The sequence below is a fragment of the Chiloscyllium punctatum genome, chromosome 1, assembly GCF_047496795.1.
Source record: "Chiloscyllium punctatum isolate Juve2018m chromosome 1, sChiPun1.3, whole genome shotgun sequence".
Lineage (NCBI taxonomy): Eukaryota > Metazoa > Chordata > Chondrichthyes > Orectolobiformes > Hemiscylliidae > Chiloscyllium > Chiloscyllium punctatum.
The window spans coordinates 130,281,984-130,298,250 of NC_092739.1; the positions used below are offsets into that span (position 1 = coordinate 130,281,984).

Below are 16,267 nucleotides of genomic sequence, written 5' to 3' on the forward strand. Positions count from 1 at the left end.
TTGCTCCCATGAAGAGGCTGGACAGTTCATCAACTTCACGAACACCTTCCACCCTGATATCAAGTTTACCTGAACCATCTTGAACGCCTCCCTCCCCTTGCTGAACCTCTTCTTCTCCATTTCTGGCAACCGACTCAACACAGACATTTACTTCAAATTTACTGACTCCCACAGCTACCTAGACTACGTCTCCTCCCATCCGCCTTCCTGTAAAAACACTATGCCTTACTCCCAATTCCTCAGCCTCTGCCACATCTGCTCCCAGGAGGACCAATTCCACTCCAGAACATCCCAGATGGCCTCCTTCTTCGAGGGCTGCAATTTCCCCTCCCATGTGGTCAACAATGCCCTCCAATGCAACTCCTCTACTTCCACACCTCTGCCCTTGAACCCCACCCCTCCAATTGTAATAAGGACAGAACCCCCACAATCCGCACCTTCCAACAAACCAACCTTCAGATACAACACTTCATCATCTGCCATTTCTGCCACATAGAACATAGATCATTTCAGCTCAGTACAGGCCCTATGGCCCTCGATGTTGTGTCATCCTGTGGAACCAATCTGAAGCCTATCTATTCAACACAATTCCATTTTCATCCACATGTTTATCCAATGACCATTTAAATGCCCTTAAAGTTGGCAAGTCTACTACTGTTGCAAGCAGTGTGTTCCATACTCCTACTACTCTCTGAGTAAGAAACTACCTCTAATATCTGTCCTATATCTATCACCCCTCAATTTAAAGCTATGTCCCCTCATGCTAGCCATCACAATCTGAGGAAACAGCTCCCACTGTCCACCCTATTTAACCCTCTGATTATCTTATATATCTCAATGAAGTCACCTCTCAACCTTCTTCTTTCATGAAAATTGCCTCAAGTCCCTCAGCCTTTCCTCAAAAGACCCTCTCTCCATACCAGGCAACATCCTAGTAAATCTCCTCTGCATCCTTGCCAAAGCTTCCACATCCTTCCTACAACGCAGTGACCAGAACTGTACGCAATACTCCAAGGGCGGTTGCACCAAAGTTTTGTACAGCTGTTGTATGACCTCAGAAATTCAATCTCTCTAGCAATAAAAGCTTACACAGTGTTTTGCCTTCTTACAACCTTATCAACCTGGGTGGCAAATTTCAGGGATCTATGTATTTGGACACCAAGATCTCTCTCCTCATCTACACTATCAAGAATCTTATCATTAGCCCAAAATTAAAAATCACACAACACCAGGTTATAGTCCAATAGGTTTAATTGGAAGCACACTAGCTTTCGGAGCAACGCTCCTTCATCAGGTGACTATCACCTGATGAAGGAGTGTTGCTCCAAAAGCTAGTGTGCTTCCAATTAAACCTGTTGGACTATAATCTGGTGTTGTGTGATTTTTAACTTTGTACACCCCAGTCCAACACTGGCATCTCCAAATCATCATTAGCCCAGTACTCGTTATTCCTGTTGTTCCTTCCAAAGTGAATTACCTCACTTTTCCGCAATAAACTCCATTTACCACCTCTGAGCCCAGCTTTGCAGCTTATCTACATCCCTCTGTAACCTGCAACATCCTTCAGCACTATCCACAACTCCACCGACCTTACTGTCATCCACAAATTTTCTAAACCATCCTTCCATGGCATCATCGAGGTCATTTATAAAAATGACAAATAGCAGTGGCTCCAAAATAGATCTTTGCAGTACACCACTAGTAACTGAACTTCAGGAAGAATGTTTCCCATCAACCACCATCCTCTGTCTTCTTTCAGCTAGCCAATTTCTGATCCAAACCTCTAAATCACTCTCAATCCTATGCCTCTGTATTTTGTGCAATACCGACCATGGTAGACATTATCAAACGTCTTACTGAAATCCATAAAAACCACATTGACCGCTTTACCCTCATCCATCTGTTTGCTCACCATCTCAAAGAACTCAATAAGGTTTGTGAGGCACAACCTACCCTTCACAAACCAGTGTTAACTATTCCTAATCAACTCATTTCTTTCTAGATGATTATAAATCCTATCTCTTATAATCTTTTCCAATATTTTACCCACAACCACTGTAAGGCTCAGTGGTCTATAATTACCGGGGTTAACTCTACTCCCTTTCTTGAACAAGGGATAACGTTTGCTATCCTCCCGTTTTCTGCACTATTCCTGTCGACAACAATGACATACAGCCAGGGTGGCACAGTAGTTAGCAGTGCTGCCTCACAGCACCAGAGACCCGGGTTCAATTCCCACCTCAGGCAACTGTCTGTGTGGAGTTTGTACATTCTCCCCTAGTCTGTGTGGGTTTCCTCTGGGTGCTCCGGTTTCCTCCCACAGTCCAAAAATGTGCAGATTAGGTGAATTGGTCAAGCTAAATTGCCTGTAGTGTTAGGTGAAGGGGTAAATGTAGGGGAATGGGTCTGGGTGGGTTGCTCTTTGGAGGGTCGGTGTAGACTTGTTGGCCGAAGGGCCTGTTTCCACACTGTAAGTAATCTAGTCTAATCAATGGCCAGCAATCTCCTCTCTGGCTTCCCAGAGAATCCTAGGATACAGCCCAGGGGACTTACCCATTTTCACACTTTCTAGAATTGCTAACACCTCCACCCTGTCTAGTCTTGTAGCCTGTATCTCAGTATTCTCCTCAACAACATTGTCTTTTTCTAGAGTGAATACTGACGAAAAATACTCATTTAGAGCTTCCCTATCTCCTCGGACTCCACGCATAAATTCCCACTACTATCCTAGATTGGCCCTAATGTTTCTCTAGTTATTCTTTTATTCCTGATAAACCTATAGAAAGCTTTAGGGTTTTCCTTGATCCTACCTGCCAGTGACTTTGCATGTCCCCTCCTGGCGCTTCTTAGCTCTCTCTTTAGGTCTTTCTGGCTAACTTGTAACTCTCAAGCACCCTAACTGAGTCTTCATGTCTCGTCCAACATATTACTTCTTCTTCCTCTTGACAAGAGATTTAACATCTTTAGTAAACCATGGCTCCCTTGCTTGACCACTTCTTCCCTGCCCAACAGGTACACACTTATCAAGGACACACAGTAGCTGTTCCTTGAATAAGCTCCACATTTTAATCCCCTGCAGTTTCCTTCCCCATTCAATGCATCCTTAATCTTGCTTAATCGCATCATAATAGTCTTTTGCCCAGCAATATCACTTGCCCTGCAGTATATCCCTGCCACCTACAAACAGACTCCACCACCAGAGATGTATTTCTCTCCCCACTCCTATCTGTGTTCCACAGATACCATTCCCTCCGCGACTATCTTATAGAGTCATAGAGATGTACAGCATGGAAACAGACTCTTCGGTCCATTCCATCCATACCGACCAGATATCCCAACCCAATCTAGTCCCACCTGCCAGCAACCGGCCCATATCCCTCCAAACCCTTCCGATTCATATACCCATCCAAATGCCTCTTAAATGTTGCAATTGTACCAGCCTCCACCACATCATCTGGCAGCTTATTCCATACACGTACCACCCTCTGTGTGAAAAAGTTGCCCCTTAGGTCTCTTTTATATCTTTCCCCTCTCACCCTAAACCTATGCCCTCTAGTTCTGGACCCCAGGGAAAAGACTTTGTTTATTTATCCTATCCATGCCCCTCATAATTTTGTAAACCTCCATAAGGTCACCCCTGAGCCCCAGCCTGTTCAGCCTCTCCCTGTAGCTCAGATCCTCCAACCCTGGCAACATACTTGTAAATCTTTTCTGAACCCTTTCAAGTTTTACAACATAGGAAGGAGACCAGAATTGCACGCAATATTCCAACAGTGGCCTCACTAATGTCCTGTCCAGCCGCAACATGACCTCCTAACTCCTGTACTCAATACTCTGACCAATAAAGGAAAGCATACCAAACGCCTTCTTCACTATCCTATCTACCTGCGACTCCACTTTCAAGGAGCTATGAACCTGCACTCCAAAGTCTCTTTGTTCAGCTACACTCCCTAGGACCTTACCATTAAGTGTATAAGTCCTGCTAAGATTTGCTTTCCCAAAATGCAGCACCTCGCATTTAGCTGAATTAAACTCCATCTGTCACTTCTCAGCCCATTGGCCCATCTGGTCCAGATCCTGTTGTAATCTGAGGTAACCTTCTTCGCTGTCCACTACACCTCCAATTTTGGTGTCATCTGCAAAATTACTAACTGTACCTCTTATGCTCGCATCCAAATCATTTATGTAAATGACAAAACGTAGAGGGCCCAGCACCGATCCTTGTGGCACTCCACTGGTCACAGGCCTCCAGTCTGAAAAACAACCCTCCACCACCACCCTCTGTCTTCTACCTTTGAGCCAGTTCAGTATCCAAATGGCTAGTTCTCCCTGTATTCCATGAGATCTAACCTTGCTAATCAGTCTCCCATGGGGAACCTTGTCAAACGCCTTACTGAAGTCCATATAGATCACATCTACTGCTCTGCCCTCATCAATCTTCTTTGTTACTTCATCAAAAAACTCAATCAAGTTTATGAGACATGATTTCCCATGCACAAAGCCATGTTGACTATCCCGAATCAATTCTTGCCTTTCCAAATACATGTACATGCTGTCCCTCAGGATTCCCTCCAACAACTTGCCCACCACCGAGTTCAGGCTCACTGGTCTATAGTTCCCTGACTTGTCCTTACCACCCTTCCTAAACAGTGGCACCACGTTTGCCAACCTTCAGTCTTCTGGCACTTCACCTGTGACTATTGATGATACAAATATCTCAGCAAGAGGCACAGCAATCACTTCTGTAGCTTCCCACAGAATTCTCGGGTACACCTGATCAGGTCCTGGGGATTTATCCACTGTTAACCATTTCAAGACATCCAGCACTTCCTCCTCTGTAATCTGGACACTTTGCAAGATGTCACAATTTATTTCCCTACAGTCTATATCTTCCATATCCTTTTCCACAGTAAATACTGATGCAAAATATTAATTTAGTATCTCCCCCATTTTCTGTGGCTCCACACAAAGGCCGCCTTGCTGATCTTTGAGAGGTCCTATTCTCTCCCTAGTTACCCTTTTGTCCTTCATATATTTGTAAAATCCCTTTGGATTCTCCTTAGTTCTATTTGCCAAAGCTATCTCATGTCCCCGTTTTGCCCTCCTGATTTCCCTCTTAAGTATACTCCTACTTCCTTTATACCCTTCTAAGGATTTACTCGATCTATCCTGTCTATACCTGACATATGCTTCCTTCTTTTTGTTAACCAAACCCTCAATTTCTTTTGTCATCCAGCATTCCCTATACCTACCAGCCTTCCCTTTCATCCTGACAGGAATATACTTACTCTGGATTCTTTTTATCTCATTTCTGAAGGCTTCCCATTTTCCAGCCATCCTTTTACCTGCGAACATCTGCCTCCAATCAGCTTTTGAAAGTTCTTGCCTAATACCGTCAAAATTGGCCTTTCTCCAATTTAGAACTTCAACTTTTAGATCTGGTCTATCCTTTTCCATCACTATTTTAAAACGAATAGAATTATGGTTGCTGGCCCCAAAGTGCTCCCCCACTGACACCTCAGTCACCTGCCCTGCCTTAGTTCCCAAGAGTAGGTCAAGTTTTGCACCCTCTCTAGTAGGTACATCCACATACTGAATCAGAAAATTGTCTTGTACACACTTAAGAAATTCCTCTCCATCTAAACATTTAACACTATGGCAGTCCCAGTCGATGTTTGGAAAGTTAAAATCCCCTACCATAACTACCCTATTATTCTTACACATAGCTGAGATCTCCTTACAAATTTGTTTCTCAATTTCCCTCTGACTATTGGGGGGGGTCTATAATACAATCCCAATAAGGTGATCATCCCTTTCTTTTTTCTCAGTTCCACCCAAATAACTTCCCTCAATGTATTTCCAGGAATATCCTCCCTTAGCACAGCTGTAATGCTATCCCTTATCAAAAATGCCACTCCCCCTCCTCTTTTGCCTCCCTTTTCTATCCTTCCTGTAGCATTTGTATCCTGGAACATTCAGCTGCCAGTCCTGCCCATCCCTGAGCCATGTTTCCATAATTGCTATGATATCCCAGTCCCATGTTCCTAACCATGCCCTGAGTTCATCTGCCTTTCCTGTTAGACCCCTTGCATTGAAATAAATGCAGTTTAATTTATTAGTCCTACCTTGTCCCTGCCTGCCCTGACTGTTTGACACACTTCTGTTCTAGGCTGTACCCGTCTCAGATCGATCTCTTTCCTCACTATCTCCCTGGGTCTCCCCCTCCCCACTTTACTAATTTAAATCCTCCCAAGCAGTTCTAGCAAATTTCCCTGCCAGTATATTAGTCCCCTTCCAATTTCGGTGCAATCCGTCCTTCTTGTACAGGTCACTTCTACCCCAAAAGAGATTCCAATTATTCAAAAATGTGAATCCTTCTCCCATACACCAGCTCCTCAGCCATGCATTCATCTGCTCTATCCTCCTATTCCTGCCCTCACTAGCTCACTGTTTGTTAATTTTCCCAGATGCACTCCGATGTCCAGCAATACACGAATTCAAACAGCAAAGACAGTAACTGTGCAGGTTCTCTCTCTCTCCCTCTCTCCTGCACTGACCTCACCATGTGCTTCCTTTGTCTGCTCTTCTCCCTTTTAACCTGCTGTTGTTTTGACTTTTTTTTAACAAAGTTCCAAAACAATGCAACAGCATATAAAACAGTCATTGCTGCTCCTGGAATTTGAGGAAATCACCCTCCACTCCCGGCACCTTTCCTTACCACCACAGGGTAAAACCTGTGCCCACACCTCCCCTCCTCACCTCCATCCAAGGCCCCAAAGGATTCTCCCACATCCAACAGAGATTCTCCTGCACCTCCACACGTCATCTACTGTGTCCGTTGCACTTGATGTGGCTTCCTCTACATTGGGGAGACAGGACGCCAACTTGCGGAACGTTTCAGAGAACATCTCTGAGACACATGCACTAGACAACCCCACCGCCCTGTGGCTGAACACTTCAACTCCCCCCCCCCACTCCGCCAAGGACATGCAAGTCCTGGGTCTCCTCCACCACCAAATTCTTGACACCCAAAGCCTGGAGGAAAAATGCCTCATCTTTTGCCTTGGCACCCTCCAACCAAATGGGATCAATGTTGATTTCACTAGTTTCCTCATTTCCCCTGCCCCCACCTTATCCCAGATCCAACCCTCAGCACCACCCTCTTGAACCGTCCTGCCTGTCCATCTTCCTTCCCACCTATCTGCTCCACCTTCTACTCCGTTCTATCACCATCTCCCCCCACCTCCACCTCCATATCGCATTCCCAGCTACCTAAGCCCCAGCACCAACCCCCTCCCACTTATCTCTCAGCCCCCTTGGGCCACCCCCCTCAGGCCACCCCTCTCATTCCTAATGAAGAGCTTATGCTTGAAACATCTACTCTCCTGCTCCTTGGATGCTGCCTGACTGGCTGTGCTTTTCCAGCACCACTCTTTTTGATTCTTGTCCTCAATTGCTCCTGTTAATAAAGCTGAGAACACCTACTAACTGCTCTCTCTACCTGTCCTGCCACCTTCAATTAACTGTGCACTCTGCTCCTGCATACCCTTTAGAATTGTATCCTTTATTTGTATTGTCTTTCATTGTTCTTCCAATCAAAGTGAATCACCTCCCACTTCTCTGTATTGAACTTCATCTGGTCGTTCCACCAACTTGTCAATATCTTGTTGGCTATTTGTCATTACCTCCATAGCTATTTCTGCACTCCCCAAATGCGTGACTTCACACTTTGAATTCCATTTGCTCAGTCAACCAAATTATTGACACACCTCTGGGATCAAGAACTTTCCTCTTCACTTTCAGCCACACAGCTAAATTTACGTCATCTAAAATTTTTCCAATGTAAGTCCAAATCATTAATGTACACTAAATACATTAACATACAAGTAGCAAGATACCCAACATGAGAAACCATTTTCCATTTGCAAAAACATCCATTACCAATTACCCTATTCTTCCTATTGCTGAGCCAATTTTGGATTGAATGCTCACATTCTCTGCGTCCCATTAACATTTTTTTTCCTGGCCAATCTGCAATGCAGAATCTTGTCAAACACATTACAAAAATCCATATAGACAACATCCATTGCACCTAATGTATGTCAATCATACAGTGAAAAAGAGTCCAAAATCAGAAATTGCTGGAACACCTCAGCAGGTCTGGCACTATCTGTGGAGAGAAAGCAGAGATAACATTTTGGGTTCAGTGATCCTTCTTCAGCATATGTAAACCTTTTTCTGAAGAAAGGTCACTGGACCTGAAATGTTATCTCTACGTTCTCTCCACAGATGCTGCAGGACCTGCTGAGTTTTTCCAGCAATTTCTGATTTTCTTTCTGATTTCCAGCTTCCACAGTTCTTTGCTTTTTTGTTGTTTTGTAAAGAAATGGCCTGTTAGCCCATTAAGTCTACAATGCCAAAAATACACCAAATCTACAGTAACCCCTTTGTTCAGCACTTGGCCCCATTGCCTTAAATGTTATGACATTCCATGCACTTATCCAAGTACTTTTAAAAGTTTGCTTTAAATACGTCTACTACTCTCCCACGCAGTGCATTCTGGACCCCTACCACCCTCTCGGTCAAAACATTTATCCTCAAGTTCCCCCAAACCTCCTGCCTTTCAACCTGAAACCCTTGTTATCAACCCTTCAACTAAGGCGGAAATTTCTATCCATTTTGTCCATGCCTCTCATAACTTCATACCCCGATATCAGGTCTCCTGCCAAACTTCTGTGCTCCAAAGAAAACAAATCTATGCTTTACAGCCTCTTTTCACAGCTAAGATGCTCCATCCCAGGCAACATCCTGGTGAATCACCTCTGAACCCCCGCCAGACCAAACACATCAGTCCCTATAGTCCTAAAGACCAGAAATGCACACAGTATTGCAGCTGCAGCCTAACCAAAGTCTTGTACAACTCCAAAATAACCCTTCTGCTCGGATAACCTATGCAGCAACTATTTCTTTCTTGTTCCTTCCTCAAAAAAATGTAATTAATAAGACATGACCTTCCCCTAACACAACCATGCCAACAATCCCTGACAAATCAGTGCCTTTCTAAGTGACGGTCTATTCAGTATCTCAGGATTGATACTAATAATTTGCCCATCACCAAAATCAGACTGACTGGTGATACTATCCCACTCACCTTTTATCAACAATGGTACAACATTTGCAAACTTCTAATCTTCAGGTATCTCACCTCCATCGAGTGAGGATTGGAAAATGATCTGCAGAGCATCTGTTAATTCCATATGCTTCCATGGTGATGTTGCCAACGTTAAGGATGTCAGTCTCGCCACTGCTTCCTTTTGTATTACGCATATTGTGTCTAATATTTCACACTTCTCCTCTCTAATTAGAATGTTTGCATTATGAATATGTGAAGAACATACTCATTTAAAACCCTGCCTTTATCTTCTGCATCATGCAAAAATTACCATGCACATCTCAACCCATAGGCTCAACTCTTCTTTAGTTACAAAAAAACCCAGAAATTTCTAGAAAAACTCAGCAGGTTTGGCAACATCTGTGGAGAGAAAGCAAGGTTAACGTTTCAGGTCCAGTGACCCTTCTTCATGACTGACTGTAGTGAGGAAAAGGAGAAAGTGAGGACTGCAGATGCTGGAGATCAGAGTTGAGACTGTCGTGCTGGAAAAGCACAGCAGGTCAGGTAGCATCCGAGGAACAGGAGAGTTGACATTTCAGGCATAAGCCTTCATCAGGAATATCAGGAATACTGATTGCAGAGGAAAAGGTTGGTATACATTATTAAAGATGGTGTTGAGATGGGGGGAGAGAATCCAATAAGAGTTGCAGCCTAGAGAGAGAGAACAACAGTTGGGCAGACAAAGGAATGGATAACGGTCAACCTGGGAGAATCAGGAGCTGCTAATGGGGACCACAAGCGGCTGACAATGGGTTGTTTGTGATGACAAGCCTGGTGTGCATGGTAAGGAAATGGGAGATAGTGCTCAAGTCCTAAAATTGTTGATATTGAGGCTAGAAAGCTGCAGAAGCAACCAAGCAGAAAATGAGATACTGTTCCTCCAGCTTGCGCTAAGCTTCACTGAAGCACTACAGCAAGCCCGAGACAGAGATGTGGCCAGGGAACAGGGTGGTGTGTTGAAGTAGCAGGAGACCAAAAACTTGGAGTCATTTTTTGCAGACAGAAAGTAGGCTAGTCTCCTCTGTGTAGAGGATACCACATTATGAACAACAAATACAGTATACTACATTGAGTAAATGCTGCTTCACCTGGAAGGTGTGCTTAGGGCCTTGCAAAATGAGAAGGGAGGAAGTACACAGGCCGGTGTTACATGTTATGTGATTGCAGGGGAAGTGCCGTGGATGGTAAAATGCCTCAGGAATGTGGGAGGTGTTGGGAGTGGAGAAGGAGTTGACCAAGGTGCCACAAAGGGAACAGACCCTGCAGAAGGCTGAGAAGGGAGAGGAGGGAAATATCCGTCTGATGCTGGCATCCCGCTGGAGGTAGTGGAGATGGTGGCTAATGATCCTTTGGAAGTAGATGCTGTCGGGATGGTAGGTGAGGATGAGGGTGACCTTATCTCTGTTGTGGGAGGGAAGCAAGGGGTTGAGGGCCGAAGTGCAGGAGATGGGTCGGAGCCGGCTGAGGGTGCTACCAACCACTGTGAGGGGGAATCCTTAATTGAGGAAGAAGCTGGACATTTCAGAGGTCCCCTTGTTGAAGGTGGCATCATCAGAACAGAGATGGAGGAACTGGGAGAATGGAATAGAGTTTTTGCAGGAAGCAGGGTGTGAGAATGTACAGTCAAGGTAACTTTGGGAGTTGGTGGGTTTGTATTGCATATTGGTGGCCAGCCTAAACTCAGAGATGGTAAGGAAGGGAAGGGAGAAGTCAGAGAAGGACCAGGTAAAGGTGAGTGCAGGATGGAAATTGGAAGTGAAATAGATAAACTTTTTCCATTTTCTTTTGTTAACTTTTTGCTCTTAATATACAGAGAAAACATCTTTGGGTTTTCCTTGATTTTACCTGCCCTCTTTTTTTTCCCCACATATTTTCTTTGCCTTCCTTCTTTTATTTCTTTTATTTCACTACTATGTAAAGAAATAAAAAATAAATTTAAAAAAAAACTTTCCATATCTCATGGGAGGTTGAATAAAATATGGTTTAATCTTCTAGAAGACTACCTCCTGCCAGACAAATTGACAATCTGCTGGAATCAACTGACTACTAACTACATAGATAGCTATCGGGAAGTGATGCTGGTAATTAAAAGTGTTAACTTTGCAATTAAAAAGTGTTAACACATCAGCTAACACCATTGTTGCAATGGTTATCATCAAAATCCATATGCACATTATGCAATTTTAAAAGCCAAATTTACAGTATATTGCATCTCAACCCAAAGACTCTAATCCCCATTATCACCAAGCTAAACTCCCTACTCACCGCCGCCACCCGCCCCCCCCCCGCCCCACCCCCATAGATGGATCTAAAAGTTATCAAAACAATTTTTCAATTTGAATTGTGACAGAGCCCACAACCATAATAGCCACAATTTCCTGAATTAGTTTGTCAGTTCTTAATCGCAATTGTGTCCTGCAGGATAGGTTTTGAGCCTTCATTTTCGCTTTGCTACAATAAAATTCGAAAATGGTTTTGCCTGCAACTTTGGGGCTTCTTAAAGAAGTCAGTTGCTCCTCAGATCTAAAAAAAGGCGGAAAGGCATCCTTGATGGTTCAGTTGATAAATGGCACATTACTGAATCTGTGAAAGAGCTGAGTAATCAGACTGTTTATTTACAGGGCACCATTTTTAACCAATCCCTAATTTCTCTTCAACCAAGTGGCTTACTAGACCAGTTAAGTGTCAACCATATTGGTGCAACATTGGAGTCATAACGGCCACCATTACTGATACTAGCTCTACATGTAGATGTCTTAATTGGGTAGGATTGAATCCTTATCCCCAGAAAATTAGCCTGCGCCTATGGATTCCTGGAACTGATAATATTGCCACTACACAACCATCTCCCCTAGGTATAATTTCAACCCTCGTACAGTCTAGGTATGTGCTACATCCTTGATGATTGTCTAGTGGTCACTGCTACAAAGTAGGATAATGCAGATATCCCCCTAGGAACACGTCAGAATTGTCACATATTGTATCTGGACAAATAGCTTAACAGCACCCATTATGAGGGATCACACATCATGGAGATGTACAGCATGTAAACTGACCCTTCGGTCCAACTTGTTCATGCTGACCAGATATTCTAAATTAATTAGTCCCATCTGCCAGCACTTTGTCCATATCCTTCTAAACCCTTCCTATTCATGTATCCATTCAGATGCCTTTTAAATACTGTAATTGGACCAGCCTCCACAATTTCCTCTGGCAGCTCATTCGATACATTTGCCACCTTTGCATGAAAAGGTTGCCCCTTTGATCCTTTTAAAATCTTTCCCCTCTTACCCTAACCTATTCCTTCTAGTTCTGGACTCCCCCAACCCAAGGAAAATACTTTACCTATTTACACTATCCCTTCCATGCCCCTCATAATTTTATAAAACTCTCTAAGGTCACCCTTCAGCCTCCGACACTCCAGGGAAAACAGCCCCATCCTAATGATCTGAATCTGTTTCATCTTATAAAATAGCAAGAAGCAATTCCTGTAATGCCCCTTCATCCATCCAAGATGTACAGATTGTTAGTAAATTACACATTTTCTTTTGGAAACCCTGGTCAATAATGGCAAGTGCTGTTTGCCCAAAGTTGGACCAGATCAAAATCAGACATCAAAATTCATTTCTGAAAATCAACATTTGATTCGAATTCCAGTGTGTTGTTGATACTGGGCAACTCGTCAGTTTTCAACAAGTGTTTCCTCACACCCATCTCATCATCAGCAACATACATTTCTCAACTGAATAAACTGTGGCCCAACATTTCAACTCCCCCTCCCACTCTGCCGAGGACATGCAGGTCCTGGGCCTCCTCCACCGCCGTTCCCTCACCACCCGACGCCTGGAGGAAGAACGCCTCATCTTCCGCCTCGGAACACTTCAACCCCCAGGGCGGCACGGTGGCACAGTGATTAGCACTGCTGCCTCACAACGCCAGAGACCCGGGTTCAATTCCTGACTCAGGTTACTGACTGTGTGGAGTTTGTACATTCTCCCCATGTCTGCGTGGGTTTCCTCCGGGTGCTCCGGTTTCCTCCCACAGTCCAAAGATGTGCATGTCAGGTGAATTGGCCATGCTAAATTGCCCGTAGTGTTAGGTAGAGGGGTAAATGTATGGGAATGGGTGGGTTACGCTTCGGCGGGTCAGTGTGGGCCTAAGGGCCTAAGGGCCTAAGGGCCTGTTTCCACACTGTAAGTAATCTAATCAATGTGGACTTCACCAGTTTCCTCATTTCCCGTTCCCCCAGCTACAGCCTTCCAGCTCAGCACCTCTCTCATGACCTATCTTACCTGCCTGCCTATTTCCTTTCCACTTAACCACTCCACCCTCCTCTCTAACCTATCACTTTCCTCCCCACCCCCATTCACCCATTGTACTCTTTGCTACCTTCCCCTACCCTCCTCCCTGACCTATCACCTCCATCCCCACCCCCATTCACCTATTGTACTCTATGCTACTTTCTCCCCAACCCCACCCTCCTCTCATTTATCTCTCCACTCTGCAGGCACCCTGATGAAGGGCTTTTGCCCGAAACGTTGAATTTCCTGCTCCTCGGATGCTGTCTGACCTGCTGTGCTTTTCCAGCACCACTCTAATCTAGACTCCCATTTCTCAACTGAAGCCATGAACCCGCCCTGTAAGCTGCCATTATTTGGTTTGCAATTGGCTAAAGATAACAATTCAAATACGAGGCACTATATTTTAAGCCTCCAATTTGGCAGACAGAATGACTTTCAGTTTCACTAGTACCTGTCAAGTCACTGCTTGTTGCAGCAACAGGAACAGGAGACGCAGGGCTGCTGTCAACGTAGTCAACTGTACAACACCATTCCCGTTCATCTTCCTCCTCCTCCTCTTCCTGTAAACTGTAGCGAGGGTTGTCTGCTAACTCATATTCACTGAACTCCATAATTAATGAAAATCCTGAGACATTGCAGGATACCGACTCCACAATAAAGCAACCAGCAAACCATATGAGGTGGACAACCAAAATATGCCCCCAAACCACTGCAATCTTTGACGCACTTTACTGTAAAGTATAATGTTGGCATGGTTACAAGCTTTATCGGAAAATGCATTACTTCAAACTCAGTGAAGTGTTGTTGGAGTTGGATTAGTCATCGAGAGAGGATTCAAACTGAAACAACCGCAGAAAAATGCTGGAGAAACTCAAGAGATTCTGAGCAAAGGGTCACACTGGACTCGAAACGCTCACTCTGTTCTGCTGTCCGCAGATGCTTCCAGTTCTGCTGAGGTTCTCGAGAATGTTTTGTTTTAAATTTCAGATTTCCAGCATCCAACCGCGGACACGTTTATTTGCAGGATTTAAACTCTGCCTGAGTCACTGCAGCTCCATTTGAAAATGGACAGTGGACGGATTTTAAATTGTTGAACTTTTTTTTCAACCAAAATACCTCTGTTCAACAGAGTAACTCATTTCGTGACACATTGTGGCCTTCACTTTGCATTGTAGCACATACTGATACATGGTCAGTGTGCTGTTTTCCCTTTCCATGGGTTATGACTCAGAACTGAACAAGAGCAAGGAGCAATTCCTGGCAGGACAGGGTGCACCACAAAGCCACCAGGACAATATTTCAGGGGTTTGTAGACACAACAAACACTTTAGGGCATTTAAGAGAAAAAAAAGTGCTAGATCTAAAAAAAACTCTAACTCTCTTCTATACTCCCTATTCTCAAAGACAATACTGGAGAAATTCAGGTCTGGCAGTATCTATGGAGTGAAACAGAATTAATGTTTGGAGTTCACTATGACTCTTCTTCAGAAAGTATAACAGACATTATAATAAAGCGTCCCTGTGGTAGCTGCCAGCATATTCTACATCAGGCCAATGTGATCACTCCAGACAACGTTAAATGAATGTAGTTGTTATGGTAATATGGGTTAAAATATTAATAAATGTAAAGGTAAAGATCTTTGTGCAGAGCATCTTTTTCAGCTTACTTCTTAGCCCCTTTGACAAAGAGGTTGAACTGTGACATTGAGGTGTTTCCTGGAAATAATCCAATTCTCGGAACAGATGCGATAACCCTGTGGTAAAAAGCAGCAGTAATTGACACTCAAGCAGAATTGTTTTCACAGCAGCAATTGTTTTCTGCAGCTCAATCTTTAAACAATGCTTTAGTTCATGATACCACAGATGCGAGCATTATATTGTTATTTTAAATTTTTCATTGCATTATGGGTTGCCCATTGAACTTGTAGTCCTGTCATACCTCTTATCAACCCTTACTTGATCCAAAGCAGGCCAAGCAGATAATGCTTGAAATACTCTTTGGGTCAGTTGGCATCTTTGAAGTGAGAAACAGAGTTAACATTTCAGGCCAATGACCTTTTGACAAAAGTTTCTTACCTATATGCAGCCTAGATTTCAGCTAAGTGCATATTTGGAAGGTGCAGTCTGGTTCACCTTTTTAGTTTTTCCTCCCTCTTTATGTGAACACATAAAATTTCAATTAATGAGTGAATGTTTCAATTAGGTTTCAATTCCATTTTATTTCTTTAACTGTTTTGGTATACTGGCTGTTGTCAATGATTCTTATGTGAAATTGTGGGACAAGCCAGAGAGGTAATATCCCTAATAAGTTACATTCGTTTATTGGGAAGTACTGCAACCTCCATTTGACATCTTTCTGATTGACGTGTCTGATGAGGACAGATAGCAAGTCTAGAAATTTCACTTCTTGCCGTTTTATGGAAAGGGGTGTGCCAATTATATTCTCATCATTCTTTTATCAAGATGTCTTTCCTATTCTTTGAAAAGCTCTGTATATTAGGGATTGTGTTTGTACAGGCAATCCCATCCTCTGATATTTTGGTCAAGTCTGAGCTTGGATGTTGTGTGGTGACAGACTGCTTGAACGCGCCAATATGCACTGTGAATATACCTGCACCACACCACGTCATTTTAGGCACAGCAGTTAAAGAAGGCAACTCACTACCATACTCTCAATGATAGTTAGGAATCAGCGATTGTTCTTCAGTTTGAAGAAGAGTCATATTGGATTCAAAATGTTAAGTCTGTTTCTCTTTCCACAAATGCTCCCAGACTGCTGAGTTTTTCCAGCATT

General features: G+C 43.7%; 1 protein-coding gene across 1 annotated transcript in view; it reads right to left on the reverse strand.

The window, feature by feature from the left end:
• poli (polymerase (DNA directed) iota) overlaps positions 1-14,148 on the reverse strand; it is a 76,804-nt gene extending 62,656 nt beyond the window's left edge. Inside the window, exon 1 of the mRNA XM_072574168.1 lies at positions 13,925-14,148. Coding sequence (XP_072430269.1) covers positions 13,925-14,084 — 160 coding nt within the window. The 5' untranslated portion in view covers positions 14,085-14,148. The remainder of the gene's footprint in view (positions 1-13,924) is intronic.
• Between the last annotated feature and the right edge of the window lie 2,119 nt (positions 14,149-16,267).